We start from the raw sequence: 17,586 nt of genomic DNA, 5'->3' as shown, positions 1-17,586 counted from the left end.
TCACCGGTTCAATGACACGGGACCACTTACTTTATCCAGAAAAAGGATTTTGACAAAGGAAAAATCTATTTCTGGAGAGGGGTTTATTTCTCTGTTATTATCCACCCGAAAAAAGTGACCCACCCTGTTTTTTCATTCTCTCCCTCCCATGGTAAACATCATTCTAGTGGGGTGGGTGCTAACATGGAATGCGACTAGTGTTGCCTTGTATACAGTCCGCGAGTAGTGCATGGGCTTGTATCGCACCTCTCTCGTTGGGACTTTTGACATTGGGAATCTCTATAGGATAAGGTTCCGTGTTTTTGTAGTTCACCCTTTTCCATACACGACTCCATCTAGTGGAGCTCGCTCTGGGGTGGTAACTCCAGCATTTCATTTAGCTTTCTCTGGTATCTAGCAACGGAATTACCTAGAAATAAGTGCTGAATGGACTTTTTCACCGGGTGACACGGGCCCCTCTCCAGAAATAGATTTTTCCTTTGTCAAAATCCTTTTATTATTATTATTATTATTACTGTATTATTTAATCTTATTTAATCTTATTATTTACTGTAATTTTATTAAACTTAATATTTTTTGAAAATTAGTACTGTAAATCATTGTTTTATCATAAGTAATGTATACTTACATACAGTACAATATTTAGTCATGAAAATAATATGAAAATACAGAATATTGCCCTATGAAAATATCTGCAAATAGGCAAGTTTTCCACAAATAATCTAGAGATAGGTTCCACAGAAAAATCTGCAAGTAGGTGAAGCCGCGAATCTGGAACCGCGAATAGGTGGGGGTTGATTGTATGTTAATCCGAGCTCCTGATGCCAAAGCAGTCAAGAAGACTGCCTTTTGCAACATGATTTGTAGTTGTATTGGGCCCAGGAATTGGAGGGATGACAGGAATCTAAGAACCTTATTCAGGGACCAGGTAATGGGAAATTTTGCAGGACCTGACCTTTGCAGTGTAAAAGACTGGAGAATGGAATCAACAATTTTTGTATTAGAATCAATTCCAAACAAAAAGGCAAGGGTTCCGCCAACGCTGCTTTGTATGCCATGATTGACCTCAAAAGATAATCAAATGTAAACTATTTTTTAACAGATTTCAATTGGGCTCTCAGTGTGGTGTTAATCTAATCACATTTCCCATACAAACTGGTGTGCTGGATAGATGAAGTCCATAGTTTTGCACTAGGCACCTAGCAATGTTAGGCAGGTCACGGCTCAGAAAGGAGGATGCTTAAACAACTTACCATCCTTCTGTCTGGGATAGAACAATGGACGGCAATGGAATCTATTCTTGCCTGTTGTGGAAGAAATAAGGAACCAATAACCTCTTGGCTAATTCAGGGCTACTAGGCAACCAGTTCCGTTGAAAGCTAGTAGATTTTCAAAGCTTTCAAAATCTGGGACAATGAAGGAAAAAGGTATATTGTCCTCCATTTGTTCCAGTATGCATCTCTTGCTATTGCCTGAGTACCCAGGATCAGAGAAACATACACTGGAAGTTGATGGCTCTCACATGTGGCAAACCAGTCCACTTCCGGATTGTGGAAGCATATTAGCAATTACTGACTTGAGAGGAGCTCAGTAAGAGTCTAACCTCTTTGTAGAAGACATTGCAGTCATACTGTCTAGGATGAACAAAATGCGAGTCCCTTTTGGAGGTTTCAGTTTTCTGAGATGGAAAGACAGCCAACAGCCCCAGGAAGGTGGTATGACATTCCCTCCGAGCAGTATGAATATATATATAATAATTAATAACATATTTTTTCAGAACTGTAATTTTGTAAACAAAGTGAGTTACAGAATAGATATCCCAAGATTTGTATCAGATTTGTTTGCTGCCTTTTTTTTACATGGAATACTTTACAATTGCTGTGTAGGAGAAATTTACAGAGGTAAATGGCTATAACAAATTATTATATTTATTGAAGTTTTATCATGAATTGCCATGGTAAAGTTCTGTAAGGTGTTTGCACAGTTAAACCAATTTAAAGTATAATATCAAAGAAATAAAATTGTGATAAGGACAGTTCAAATCTGGCTCAGGTTTACTAAGGAAAAATTTTGTTGTTCCCAAGCTCATTGATGATATAAGCATATTCTGGCATGTGGAGAGTGTGCAGAGCTTGAGTATCAGTAAATGAAAGAAGTTTCAGTGTCTGGAGATAAACAGGAAGAGGAGAGGCCATGGAAAAACAACATTCAAAATGTAATTCGTATCTTGTTAATGCTACAGCTGGTTAGTAAACTGTATTAGATCAAGCTCTGAAGGAAGGTTCTTACTGTTTATAAGAGTAGTTCTTCACTTTTGGGCTAGTATTGAGAGTTTTTATTTGAAAAAAAAAATGTTTCTGGATTATTAGATTTAGGCATCAAGTTGAACTTATGTGCTACATGCTTTGTCTTTAGCGTCCTGACTCCTCACCCCATCCCCACCATCTAAATCTAATTTTGTTGCAAGTATTAGGCATTAATGGTTATCTGCAGGGCAAGTTATTTTTATGATGTATGAGTAAGCAGGTGTTCTGTCAGATGATTGATTTTTTCTCTTTTCTTAACTAATGTACAAGAATTATCATTGCTTAATGATCAAGCACCGATTTAATTAAACTATGTAATAAATGAAGACCGAGTCAAAGCAGCCTCACAACTTGATATTACTTGAGTCTTCATTTACTTTTCATCATTATACACTGCTAATAAGGATTAGTGTTATGAGCCTGCACTGCTTCTGTTTGAAGGGTGGTGTCATTTGAATACTGTATATTCCTGAACATTCCATGTAATAAAACTGACAAATTGTGGGGATATTTTTTATGTTGCTCATATGATTTGTTTAATAATAAATGAATTCAGTGTAGTAGTAATCTTGCATCAAATAGCAGTCATTTCATCACCATTATTTTTATTTGTCTTTCATTTAAGCAGTCAAATTTACTTAAGGTTTAAATTGTAAAATACTGGTTGCAGAATTATTTTACTCGTGATAACAGCATAAATGTTATGAAAGTAATTGCATAACTATTAGGAAACTAACTTAGATAAGTTACATAGTACAGTATGCTATTAGAAAGAGGAACTCAGGATTTTTTTTGCACATCTTTAACTGTTTATTGCACATGTAGCCATCTCTACTTTATGCTACCTTCATCAGTAACCATGAACTTCATCATTAAAGCTTACAAACTGTCCATGGAATGTAGGTGTTGCAGGACCATTTATAGTGAAATGAACCCGAGCCATTTCAGTAAGGTCCTGTGCATTAAGGATGAGAAGGACAGTATGATTGAGTTCCTCTTTGTGAAGCAAAAGAGTTAAAATAACCCCTGAATCCTCACCATCCTTGCTAGGCTCAGGTAGATACACTGGTTCAGATACAAAATAGTTGGGATCACTCCACACTAATTCTTTCCCTGACCGAACATCCAGTTTGATAAGTGAGATAAAATCAATACTGCCAGTTGCTGTCCCAACTCCATAGACATACTGATATGATTTACCATTGTGAATGTAGTTTATTCTTGGCATCTCCAGGAACATATCATTTATATTTACCCCTTTCAAGAATATTTCATTGACCCCAGTTCTTACAGCAGAAGGTGATCTGATTGGCAATGATGTGTCGTCTGGGTATATCTTAATTCTACTGTATTTATTCAGGAGCTCTTCATTGTATGGTAGAGACTCAATACTGGTTAGAGGCATAACATACCTAGTTGCTATGGAATCAAACTTTAGTTTGGTTGGGTCTGAATCCTGTTTCCCAATATTTTCTAGGTACAAGCTTTTGATGACTTCTCCTGAAGAAATAGCACAAATGTCAACCACCAGTAGGTTATCATCAGTTTCATAAGCATTTATTTGATGGAATGTGAAGAATTTCTCAGCTGTAAACTTGATGTTAATCTCTTCACCATTACTTCTTCTGATTACCCTAAAGCGGGTGTTTTCATTTGGATACCATACCAAACTCTCCTCAGGAGTTGTACCCAGATAATTGGAGGCAAGCATTGTTGGGGCATTCATTGCCAGAGGTGTTTCAAATAAAACATAGTAGTTCTCTGTAAGAGCAAAACTGTGCATGTAACCTGGGTTGAATCGCCAACGAGCAAGAATAGTGGCCTCTAATGAAGCTTTATTAAGAACTCCTTCTTTATGAGAGATAATTGAATAACCTGGTCCTTTTTCTGTGATAGTAGGAGCTAAATTATAAATGGTACCATCTGTTCCAACATGGGGATGGGCACTTGCTCTCTGCACAGACACAAAATCCGGAATTTTTACCTGCAGTTCAAATAAATACAGCAAATCAGTAAATGAACCTATAAAAGTAAAAAAAGAGTACAGTAAGTGTGTATCATTAAAAATATTCACCACATTAAAGTAAACTAATTCCAGGTTTAATAACTAAGAGCTGTGATACTTTCAAATTTAAAATTTTTAGATTTTAAATTTAAAATTTAATGTTTAAATTAAATATATACAGTATACTGTACCTAACTAGGCAAGCCTCAGACTCTTCATTACGTATGGATATGTAGTTTATTCTTGAGGGACTATGCAAGACTAAAATGGTTCAACAGCTTGTCACAAACACCAGTTTATCAGTAAACAGCTAGATAAGTACCCTCTAGGAAAGTTTTTTAATTCATTAATAAAATTATAAAGTATTCTTGTGGTGTTTCAGTTTAGAGATAGAAGTTGTAAAACTTATAAATCTTTGGTAGATAGTGACTTAATAATCTACTTACACCATCACCTATCACTTGCAAATTGCTAGGATCCACCACTCGAACGGTATCAGTTTCTGTCATCACGATCAACTGGTCTTTAGCTTGCAGCACATTAACCAAGCAGTTATCACCCATCTTTGGAGCTTCAAACCATGAAAAGAACTTCCCAAAGAGTGTTTGACAAGGATCAGGATAAGCTGCTGTCCCAAATTCTGTCTCTGCTATGCGTTGTTCCCTCATATTTGTTTTGTAGGTGTCGCTTTCAAGGATTCTGTAAGAGAAATGAGATACTGCTTTCCCTTTCTGGGAATTTCTCAAGAAGTTGAGGCCGTTTTAACTACTTCCCAGAAATAAAGATAAAAAGACTAATATGAGTTGGTTTTTTCATCATCATTTCATCTTGATCAATATTTTTTCATCAAAATAGTTTAATAAAAATCTCTTTAAGCATTATTATTTGGAATGAAACTGCTTTAAAAGGAGCTTTGTCTGAAATATAAATGGCTGGAGTATATTATTTGTTTAACTGTGGGTTAAGTATTTTCACATGTATTCAAGTGGAACTTACCTTACTCTTTCAGAAGTCAATTATGGCAAACTCAAGAGTCATGATTACCCTTGTTGGTGAAAAAAAAACTAAATTTAATTTCTGGCTAAGGAAAAGAAGTCCGATGTCAGTAGCAGCTGGTCAAAATGAGGTTAAAAGGTGATGAAAGTAATACTTCCTACGCCAGTGGTCTTCTAATCAATGTAGTTGAGCACTAGTAAGTATATAATCTGTATGGCATGTCCTCTATTTTGTCTAAAATCTAGCAGAAATTTTGAAAATCAGTGAAATATCTGGACCTTTCACTTTGATAGAGGGCCATATCAAACTTTTCCCCTTACAAATGGTGTACACCAACTAGGATATTAACAGATGCCAAGAGTGGGGAGGGGAGAGAAACTTTCATGTACAGAACTCATCCCACTGTAACAGTATACTAACGAACTCATTGTTTAAGGGGTATGGAATAACCGCTAGTTAGAGGTAAACACATATCCCACTCTAATATATTTTTGAAGTCTACTTTTCTACAGAGCTTGCTTCCAATTTTTGTTTATCAGAGCCTCTCCAAGTAGTGAAATTTTCTTATCTTTGTTTATTGAATGTACACTGAGCCTCACAAGAATTATGTTTGCAAAGAATGTAAATCCAGATATTTTAAAGGGTGTCCTCTTTCTTGAATGTTCAGGTATAGCAACCATAATTCTGATTAGCATATGGAGGGCCTATGACTGATAAATGCTAGTCAGTAAAACTCAGTATACTACTGGTTTCTTATTCAGTGATCTTGAGCAACATGATATTTGGTCATTTCTTGGATGGGTGACCACTAGTGAATGCAATGAGGCCTATCAAATCCATGCTTGTCTTATTAGTGCCTTTGTTGAGGACTTGACCAGTCCCATGTCCTCATCTCCAAGGTCGCTTTTGTTGTTCATACTCAGTCTCTGATTGTTCTTTCTTCATCAGCCAATTCTGATTTGTAAGTTATACTGATTTAGATTCCTTTGTGTAATCAAATTTAATGCTTCTAAGACAGTTTGTACTCATGTTTCTATCTACTTTATTATAAAATTTGTAGATTCTGTTTGGTGGAAATGTAACTGAACCATTCACTTCTGTCAGCATTTGGGGGCTTCGGTTACTTCACACTGATTTTGAAGAAATCGCACAGCGTAAGCAAATATGCTTTTCAAAGTTGAGTTTCAATTTCGATGTCACAAATTATAATAGCGCACATGGTGCCATCATTCATCTCTGTCTAGAATATTGGTATACCATATTCGACAAGGTTATTTGTCTGAACAGTGAAAAACTACTGTCCTTCCTCCCACACCTCAACACTGCTCCTCACCTCTTCTTCAGATCCTATATATCTTTGCCATAAGATAGCTTCTCTCTCTCTCTCTCTCTCTCTCTCTCTCTCTCTCTCTCTCTCTCTCTCTCTCTCTCTCTCTCTTAATTGGTACTGTTTCAGCCATTATTCCATTTAGCTTCTAGACTGGGGCTTTCCTCATTTCAAATGGCCTCATAACACTTGTTAGGTCACCTCTCTATACATCTACTTTGGAAATTAATAAGCCGAACTGTGGGATTCTCTTCCACCTTCTGTTTTCCTATAAGTACATACTCTCATCATCCAAGAGGTTGTATCTATCACTTAACTTCAGAATTATGCCCCCCCTCTTTATTCTTCCCTTGTTTTGATCAGACCTGCTACACAGAGCCATAAGAAGTAAGTATCTTAAATTATATCAGACCTGTGCTGCACAGGACTCTTAGAGTGCTTTTCATGTAAGTCACCGTATAAGGAAAAGAAGATACAGTATTGATATCTTGAATGATGTATACTCAAGACTTGATCTTGTCACCTTCATTTTTTCTCTGAACTTTGTCCAGTGACCCTCTTGAATATCTCCTTGCTATAAGATAAGATAAAACTGATTATAAAATTCCTTTTCTGTATTTCTGTATGTACTTCACAAGCTCTCTCTCTCTCTCTCTCTCTCTCTCTCTCTCTCTCTCTCTCTCTCTCTCTCTCTCTCTCTCTCTCTCTCTCTCTCTCTCTCTCTCTCTCTCTCTCTCTCTAAACGATGATAGTTCAGCAAGCGGGAAGGTTTTGCAAATTTATTATACTGACAAAACTTTCATTCAAAAGAACAGCAAACTCAACTTTCCTTTACAGCTGTGACCAATTTAGAAGTGAAGGATCACAGAAAATTCCATGAGGGTACGCTTGAGATTTTATACATACCAGTTTTTAATCATCAAGCACAAAAGAGGCTTTTCTGTCATCTATATGTATCTTAGCTATCGTAATGACAAGACAGTCAGAGACCATACCATTTAAAAATTAATAGTGTTTTTCAGGGAGTTCCAATAATAAACCATATACTGTATTTTTCTGACAGCTTATCTTTCATTGTATGCATTCTTGATCATTGTTGTTGGTGTGTGCAAACTATTTGTTTATGTTTCCTCTACTACATCTGAACATTAGGAAAGGCAGTACTGTGAACTGAGTTTTTGGATGGAAAAACCATAAATGTGTAATTGCACTAACATGAGCTGTTAAATATGCAAACACACACACACACACACACACACAGAAGAGAAGTAGACAAATAATGTGTGGTTCTTTTGTGTGCTTAGTTACATTCTCAAAGGAAAAAGAGGGATAAATATGCAAATGAGATTTGGAATCCCCAACTTTGGACAATAAAAATGCACTGATAAATGTAGGGATACATTCTGGGTTCACACATTCTCCCTTTCCAGGCATCCCTTGGTATTTAGATGTCTTACTATTGCTTATCCTCATATTAAAAGGACGGTTTTGTATTCTTGGAAGGTTCAGTTCATCGGATGTAGTTCTTTGAATACTATTGAATGAGTAAAGGAGGCCTTCTTATCACAGTCACTTGGTCACGTTCAAGAATCACAATTGCTGGCAAGTGAAGTTATATGCTAAGCGTGATTGTAAAAAAAATGTAAAACTTTGATATATAAATATTTTAGATTTGAACACTTTCACTTAGGAAACAACAACTTTTCTTTTACTAAATGATGCAAGGAAGGAAAAGTGGAAGAAGTTTGAACATTTCTGAGAAATTAACCTTGAAAACGTACGAAGTTTGAATTAACTAAAAACTTTATGTAACTTACCTGTACTACATCATAAAAAAGACACCACGAGCACTAATTTCTCGTTCATAAGCTTAGACTCCAGAAAGAATGTCCAAGAAGTTACCAAAGTTTTTAATTATGTCAACAGAGGACTTAGAAAATTTAGAATGACTTCGTCCGTTTACTATCAGTAAATATTAGTTATTATTAAGTTCGAACCAGGTGGAGGAAAGCTGTCAGAAACATTGACCCCATATAGAAGTGGGAGATGTACAGAGAAAGAACAGATTAGTTATTATTAAAGTACATCTTCACACTCCTTAGGAAAATAGCATCTAAATGATAATTATTCGACCTTTTAATAGTATTTAATTCTGTGTTTGCACAGAAATATTTTGTCATACTTTAACTTGTAGGGGGTTGGTTGTAAGTCATAGTGGTCTGGTTGAATTACCGTTAACAGCAGCCATCAGTAAATTAGAGAAATCCTGTAAAAAAAAAAAATACTTGTGCAGTATTCCCAGTCGCATGGAACTTTGAAAGCACTGCCATCACAAGAAATTGTTTCCTCACCTTGAAGTGTAAGTTGCCTGTCCACCCTGGATTTGAACCATATGCAGCAAAGCCAGAGGATCAAATAAGTGTTTGTAGGATGTATTCCCAATATGGTGCACACCAGGTCCTACTCGGATGAGGCGTCCTTCGACCCATTCAGGGATATGCCCTTCTAATTTGCCTTGGACAGGGGAGGGCGTATCCTGTTCACAGTGACGCAACCAGGATGACTTGCTTGTCGAATCTTTTGATGATGCTGCAAGGCATGCCAGGGACAGCAGAAGCGCCTGAAAGATATGACCAGTTTTATAGATCCAGGTAAAAATGATTTTTTGTAGCAAACCCGAAGCAACAGGAATTAAAAGTGATTAACTTTCATACAATTTTAAGTTTGAATTTGTATGTTTCTGCTAAGTCAACTGGATCATCTTTTTGTACATTAAGAGCAACATTATAAAATAATTCCTGTATGTGTGTACACAGTTAATACTTACATTAGATTATCTGTAAGTGCAAGGGACTGTATTCTTAAGTCATACTGAGCATAGAGTTATTACAGTTTATGAATTTTTTTACAAATCCATGAGTAACCTAAAAGAGCCACGGAAAAAGAAAGCCACTGTACTGCCTGCAAAATAAAAGCTGTATTGTTCGCGATGGTGGATGTATAGTTGTCTCGTTGTGGAATAAAAAAAAAAATAGCGGTGGTAGATCTGAGAGATATGAAGGAATTCTCTCACTAGAAAATAAACAGGAGAAAATTAGGTGATGAACATCTGTAGAAGCTTCTCTGAAGTTATTCTTAGATATCAAGATGTCAAGAAAAACATGTCATGTTTCGTTTGAGCGTTTAAGCAAAGATGGAAGTGTTTGACTCCCTTATCTAATTTGGGAGCTCGTTTCTTAGTTCATTTTGCGCCGAAGGACCCGTAAAAAAGTATATAAGATCTGCACAGTCTTTTACTGCTTAGTAAATTAGAAAGTCTGGGCACCGAAGTTTTCGATCTATCGAGAAGTTGTTACAATTGCTTATCATTAGAATTATAGAGTTGGCAGCGTCATTTCCGAATTCATAGGAAATACGTCATGCCCTCAAGTAACATGCAGCAAACCGCTTCCTAAAATTACCTTTGCGTTTATAGATTTAATTATTTTATTATAGAAATGGTGAAATACAATGTTAATAGAAATAAATTGATATAAAAGTCATGTTGGTCGGAATTCTGTTCTAACTAGGATACGTAAAAAATTGCTCATTTGTGGACTAAATTTTTTGTTCCCCTAATGAAAGTAAAACTGCAGTGAGATGTTTGATACCTTCGCAAACTGCCGACAATGACTGTCAAATACAGATATTGATTTAATAGGCGATGACAATTAGGCTTTATGATATATGAATGATTACTCAAAACGGGGATAAAATAACATTTTTTTATTTAAAGAAAATATTTATAAATATAACGAACATTATCAGGATTATGTCTTTAGTGGATGGATCTTTTGTTTAATAATATTGCAATGGTAATAAAGAAAAATCTTTAACATAGAAGTACTAATAACTATTGATTTGCGATGACCTGTAAGCTTGCTACGCTTTTAGTTCAGATATTTAAGTTCTGATCGTGTTGTAATTTCAAGATCTCTTTTCATAGTCTCCTTTTGGCCTCCTCCTACGTGGCAGTCAAATTTTGTACCTTTGTTTTGTTCCTATTTATTCTTATAAGTAGAAGTACGAGCTATTCCTATGAATAGGCTTCTAGAAATGTGACCAAGAGGTCTAGTAAATTATCCTCGGATAATAATAATAATAATAATAATAATAATAATAATAATAATAATAATAATAATAATAATAATAATAATAATAATGAAAAAATAAAAAATTTAGAGAGATAGATTATTGACAAAGTTATGGCTAACTTACTCGAAAAGTGTACGTAAACATCGTGGCAGCCTGGCGAGGCAGTCTTCCCAGAGTTCAAATACCTGCTGTAGTGGATTTCGCTTCCTTGTAACGAGAGAGAGAGAGAGAGAGAGAGAGAATGTACCTTACTTGAAACAGGGCATAACTAGAGGCTACATTCCCTAATGGTTGTTTATCATATTCTTACTGATTGGGTGATGTGTTATCTACACTTGTAACCATGCCACTTCATCTACAAGGTTGTTTTTACATCTAAAATTTCCTTTAATAGTTCAAATTTTGTTGTGTAAGATGCTGTTGCCAGTTATAAAAAATAGTGATACGGACTAATTTTTATAAACAGTTTGGTGTTCTATAAAATGAATGGGTAAATAAATAAAATTTTATAACTTTCGTTAAAAATTATGGCTGCATCAGCAGGTTTCATATCATAAAGTTTCTTTATTTTCGTGATGATATCTTTTTTCTGTAGGGAAAAGATCATATAATAATTATTACACGATCTTTCCCCTACAGATAAAGAAATCGTTAGAAAAATAGAGAAACGTTATTACAAAATTAACTCTGGCGATGCAGCCATAGTTTTTTGCAAAACATTTTTACAAGTGGATCTCCTTCCCAAGTGTAAAGAGATTATTATTATTATTATTATTATTATTATTATTATTATTATTATTATTATTATTATTATTATTATTATTATTATTATTATTATTATTATTATTGTAGCAGCAGCAGCAGCAGCAGCAGCAGCAGTAGTAGTAGTACTGATTCATGACTGCAACCACTTAGCCTAATAAGCCTACATGAAAACCTGCTTTAGTATATTGATGGAGTATCCAGATTTTTTTTATTGAGGATTATGACTAACGATTGACAAAATTACCCAGCCCTTTTCATTTGACCGTTGGGTTGTCTTGATTTAAACGCTTTGCCAATGACCCTCCAGACCAAAGGCTATCATGACTCATGATCAGCTAAAGACAGGAAAAGCTAATTAGTAGTTAAGACTGGCGTATTATGTACAGCAGACCTCTCAGAGACTTAAAGCTGTCAAGATCTAAAGTCTTCATAGCTTGATATGTCATAACAAGCATTTCCAACTTCACTGTGGTTTCGACTGGCAGCCAGTGCAACTCAAGTACTGCAGGAGTGGTTCTATACAGAGGTGCGACAGCTTTTATTAACCTTGTCGCTCTATTTCGTATATTTTGCAATTTCCAATGTTGTATCTTAAACAGATTTTGATAAACAGAGTTGCAGTCATGACAAAATTAATAGAATACTCTTCATGAAGCTTTTAAACAAAGCACTCTTTCTAAGATGATCCAGCAACTATTTCAATATTATTGATTTGGGCACTGAGACGCCGATCACAGTTGCACACTTTAGTCGCGGATTATATTAGTAATCTGTGTGTGACTATTACAGTGTTATTATTCACCTGAACGTCACAAAAAGATCCATAATTAATTTTTCTTCCCCATCACTGTAATTTTGTATTATTTTTAATTAGTTTAAGCAACAGGAATGTCATCCATTCCTTAATAATGTAAGAACATTGTTCAGTATCTCATAGAATTAAGTGTCACTGGTAAAAAGCTTGAACTTATTTCTCTGCAGTGCATTTGACAATCCGTTTGTACACACACGCATATATATACATACACACACACACACACACACACACACACACACACACACACACATATATATATATATATATATATATATATATATATATATATATATACATATATATATTTTTATATATAATTTATATGAAAAAAGTTACGTTACAGTCACGAAGGAAAGTGAAACAATTGAGATGCTAAGTACTTTAGTCTTATTAACAAGACATGGTCGCAGCAACTAAAGATATACAGATATACAGAGACAAGGTTGGGTATAGTTGCTGTGACCATGCCTTGGTAACAGTGTTGCCAATTTAGCATTTTTAATGCTAGATTTAGCATTTTGTAAGTGGTTTGGCATTAAAATTTTGTATCTAGCATCTAGCATTAAAAACAGCATCATAAAAAAATATTTAGCAGTATTTTGGCATTTTTTAATAATTTTTTATTCTTTATGAAAATAATTTATAAACATCAATAAATTGTGGCATATATGATATATCGCACTATTTGAAAGAAATTGTGTTCAATCTCTTACCAATGAAACCACATTTTAACTATTGCGCGAGGGTGTTAAGGTGTTTCAAATTTGAATGATGTATTGAACATGTTCACGTTGAGACTCGGGTTGTGTTACTTGTGTATTCAACCGTTGCATAGCTAGTTGCTATCGGCGCCAGTGTGACGGCAGTAGACTTACCATTTTGGAGGAATTTTCCACAGTTAGCCTACAGCTACAGTTGACGACCGCCCCTCACTCGTTCACTTATCACTTTTGTCAACTTCTTGCGAGATTCTAACTTAGTTAATCAGATTTGATAATCGAAGTTTGCAAAACAAAAAAGTGTATCTTTCATTTTAATCATGAGTAAGGCTAAAGCAACATATTCTCAAAAATTTCGTAAAGAGTGGTTGAAAGTTCCTGCTTTTACAAAGTGGCTTTGTGAAGTGCCCACTGACCCTTCTAAAGCTCACTGCAAGTTTTGTAAATGTGACATTTTAGCTAAGTATTCCCTGTTAACAAGCCATTGTGAAACTAAGAAACATAAGCTTTCAAACCCATATCAAAGTACTTCTCTTGAAAATTTCGTTGTGAAGAAAAAGGATAAAACACATTCATTCTTGAGGCAAATTTGGCAATGTTTATTTGTTCTCATTCATCATTCAACTCATGTGATCATTTGGTAGACATGTGCAAAAAATTCTATAACTGACAGTGAAACAGTGAATAAAGTCAAAATGCATCGTACTAAGTGTGCAAATATTGTGAAAAATGTGATTGCTCCTTATTTCAATGAAGATTTGATTTCTGATCTAGGCCAAGGAAAATTCAGTTTACTATTGGATGAATCGAATGATATTACTGTTAACAAGTTATTAGGTATCATTGTCATTTACTATAGTGAAAAACATAAGAAAGTAGTACACACATATCTTGACATGGTAATTCTAGAAAAATGTGATGCAGATGCCATTGTGAATGCAGTAAGGAGTGCAGTAGCAGAAAAAAATATGGACATAAAAAATCTTCTAGCTATTGGTACTGACAATGCCAGTGTAATGGTAGGAATAAACAATGGTGTTTTCAAGAAGTTGAAAGAAGAAGTACCTGGATTACTTTTATTTAGATGTGTCTGCCACTCAATTCAACTAGCAGTGTCCCATGCTTGTGCTGCTTTTCTACCAAGAAACCTAGAGTTTGTAGTAAGTGAAACTTAAAAATGGTTTTCACATAGTTCATTGAGACAAATTTCTTACAGTCAGCTTTACCATGCCATTAATGAAAAGGAACCATTAAAAATCTTAAATTCTTGTCCAACCAGGTGGTTGTCAATTGAACCAGCAATCAGCCGAATATTAAGCCAGTGGATTGAATTGCAGACTCATTTCCAAATAGCAAGTGTTAATGAAAGGTGTTACACTGCTGATCTTCTCTATCAAATGTATTGTGACCCTTGCAATGAGCTTTTCATTCTATTTTTGCACCCAGTTCTAAAACATGTTCAAGAAGTGAACAAACTATTTGAATCAAATACTGTTGATAAAACAAAGTTACTTTCTGACCTATCACAGCTAATCAAATCTATTGCCAATATGTTAGTATTACCAACAAGCAGAATTAACCCTCTTGATCCTACTGCTAACATTGAAGAATTTCTTGATCCAAATCCACAGCTGGGATATAGATGTGAAAAAAAGATATCAGAATTGAAGATTAGCAAAAAAATTCAAGCTCATCAAGAAATAGACATCCGCTTTTAAAAGGGCACAAAATTTTTTGCTTTGTTTTTATAAGGAGTTACATAGTCGGTTGCCAGAAAACATCAGTATTTTACAGAATATCAATTTATTCTCAGTTGAAAAAACGTTAACTCATATTAAGAATCCCATCATTCCCTTATTGGATTCATTTTTCTTAGATGATGAAGTGAAGTCATCAATTGAGATGCAGTATAAGAACATCCATTTGCATAAATGGACTAATATAACAACAACTGAAGAATTTTGGTCGGAGGTATATGATTATAGAGATGCTTCCGGAGGAAATCCATTTAAGGATCTTGCAACATTTGCTATTAGTCTGTTAATTCTGCCTAATTCAAATGCAGAAGTTGAACGCTTATTCAGCAGCATGAATATAATCAAGAATAAACTAAGAAATAAAATGCTGCTGCCTATGCTCTCCGCTATTCTTACTATTAAATATGGCTTGAAAAGGCACAACAAATGCTGTAAAGACTTTGAATTGCCAAATGCAGTGATAAACAGAATTGGGACTATGGAAGCTTATGGCACTAAAAAAGCCCTAGAAGAAGTGTCTGTATTTTCAAATTATGATGAAATCTTGTTCGAGATGTAATTCAAAAGTAAAGGTAAAATAATTTTTGGCATTTTTTTTGGTAGCAACCTAAACAATTTTAGCATTATTTAGCATTTATTTGATCAAAATCTAGCATTTTTATGAGATTTACATTTGGCAACACTGCTTGGTAATAAGACAAAAGTACTTAGCATCTCAGTTGTTTCACTTTCCTTCGTGGCTGTAACTTTGTCTGTATAATAACCACGATTTTACCTTTTCATGATTTAAAAGCAAACACACACACACACATATATATACATACTCATATATATATATATATATATATATATATATATATATATATATATATATATATATATATATATATATATATATAGCCCAGTTGAGAGGTAATTTCATTGCGTACCTGTTACCACAAAGTTGAGGCGTCCCATCTATTGGCAAGGTCTAAAGAATACCTTCTTTAGACCTTGTCTATTGGTAGCCTTGGTAGCGGCCGCACAACGGCTGCTGGTAGCACATCTCAGTACCCACTCACTCTTCATTCTCTCTCTCTCTCTCTCTCTCTCTCTCTCTCTCTCTCTCTCTCTCTCTCTCTCTCTCTCTCTCTCTCTCTCTCAGGTCTACAGCTAAACAAGCTTTACCCAAAATAATTTATTTAACAAAATCTAACATAACTAGATTGCAAGAAATAAGAAATGGATTAAAATGTAATATTAAAGTTCCCAAAAGATCGTTCACATTATAGTCTTACACTGTAACTTTCAAGGGGCAAAATAAGCCAAAGTCCAGTACATTTCCAATGAGTAGGCTATATATTCAACCTCTTTCTCAGCGAAACATCTGAAGAAGTCAAATGAATTCCTCATTAATCCCCAAAAACATAAAAATAAAGATATGGCTATTCCTCCCATGTTACTCCTAAATATATCAGACAATAAATGCTTGAACAAAAAAGGCATTTGAAAAATGGAGAAAAACAATCTACAGTTTGGGAAATTGAATGTGGTTCCTACCTCCAAACAGCAGTGTTCACAGTCTTGAATGATAAATCACGAACCACAAAGGCTTCACTGAAGACTATTAATAATGTCCAAAGTTGGTCTTCCAATGATTCCTCTTCCCCATATCTAATCACTTCACACCTTGGGACTCCGTCTAAAAGAAATGCACGAATGCACGTTACCCACTGGAACCTGGACATTTCCATATAACGCACTTCCATATATATATATATATATATATATATATATATATATATATATATATATATATATATATAACAGGGTTGGACATAACAAACTTCCTTTGGGTATTTGTCTGCTTAATGTTTCATAAGATGAACATCAATTTCCGATCTGCACACGGTACTTTCTGTCATGCAGGTATCTTCTATAAAAACTCAATAGCTTCATCATCAATTCCAATGAACAGTAAATTATTCATGGCTAGTTCAGGCGCATCCTTATCAAATAAGAACACAGATCAAATAAGACCAGGATACTAATTTTGTCCCCATCTATTCCAGTAAATCATTTACACTCATAAATTCTGTATTAAGTTCGTATTTTTAGTTTATTTTAGTAAAAGGCGTTTTAGTTAAAAATACGGCCTTGTTCTTTCCGATTGTTCTGGTTGCACCCTTCCTCCTTAATATACTACAGAGAGCAAATATAATGTGACAAAATGATGAAAATAAAATTCTGAGGTACTAATTCAAAAAGGACCCAGGTAAGACTACGGAAATTCTGAGAAATGCAGGCAAACAATGAAAGCCATCTAAACCTTTACGCCTCAGCAAGATTCATAACGTGAATTCAGTTATCTCTGTTTGACATGATCATGAATGTTTTTTTTTTAATAAGCAGATCTGTGACTATGTTGCGGCTTTATAAAATGTGAGTTAAAATGTACTCGAGCTTCAGGATCACTGAACATTTATATATGTAATAGTAGAGTTTGTCAATGGGGTTTACAAAGTATTTCACAGGAGGTCTCTACGATGCCATTTCCATACACATAATAAATGGTTTTGTGCACGTGTGTGTGTGTGTGTGTGAGAGAGAGAGAGAGAGAGAGAGAGAGAGAGAGAGAGAGAGAGAGAGAGAGAGAGAGAGAGAGAGAGAGAGAGAGAGAGAGAGAGAGAGAGAGGTTCATCTTTTACTTGTTATAAGGAACTCGAGATGATGTAAGATTACTTCCAGTCATGAATCTCCCATCTTCGGGGTTTTCTTACG

General features: G+C 34.9%; 1 protein-coding gene across 2 annotated transcripts; it reads right to left on the bottom strand.

Annotated features, from left to right (window-relative positions):
- Nucleotides 1-2,970: 2,970 nt before the first annotated feature.
- LOC136833339 (carotenoid isomerooxygenase-like) lies at nucleotides 2,971-16,384 on the bottom strand. Of its 2 annotated transcripts, XM_067095355.1 has the most exons (5): nucleotides 16,366-16,384; nucleotides 10,892-10,975; nucleotides 8,986-9,254; nucleotides 4,758-5,010; nucleotides 2,971-4,290 (listed from the first exon to the last, which is right to left on the bottom strand). In XM_067095355.1, the coding sequence occupies exons 2-5, from the start codon at nucleotides 10,910-10,912 to the stop codon at nucleotides 3,157-3,159; spliced, it is 1,677 nt and encodes a 558-aa protein (XP_066951456.1). In that variant the 5' UTR covers nucleotides 10,913-10,975; nucleotides 16,366-16,384; the 3' UTR covers nucleotides 2,971-3,156. The 2 variants fall into 2 exon arrangements, with proteins under 2 accessions (XP_066951456.1, XP_066951447.1); XM_067095346.1 differs by lacking the exon at nucleotides 16,366-16,384 and having other exon boundaries at nucleotides 10,892-11,054.
- Between the last annotated feature and the right edge of the window lie 1,202 nt (nucleotides 16,385-17,586).

The sequence above is a fragment of the Macrobrachium rosenbergii genome, chromosome 4, assembly GCF_040412425.1.
Source record: "Macrobrachium rosenbergii isolate ZJJX-2024 chromosome 4, ASM4041242v1, whole genome shotgun sequence".
In the NCBI taxonomy this organism is placed as follows: Eukaryota; Metazoa; Arthropoda; class Malacostraca; order Decapoda; family Palaemonidae; genus Macrobrachium; species Macrobrachium rosenbergii.
This window is presented reverse-complemented; position numbering and strand designations above follow the sequence as displayed.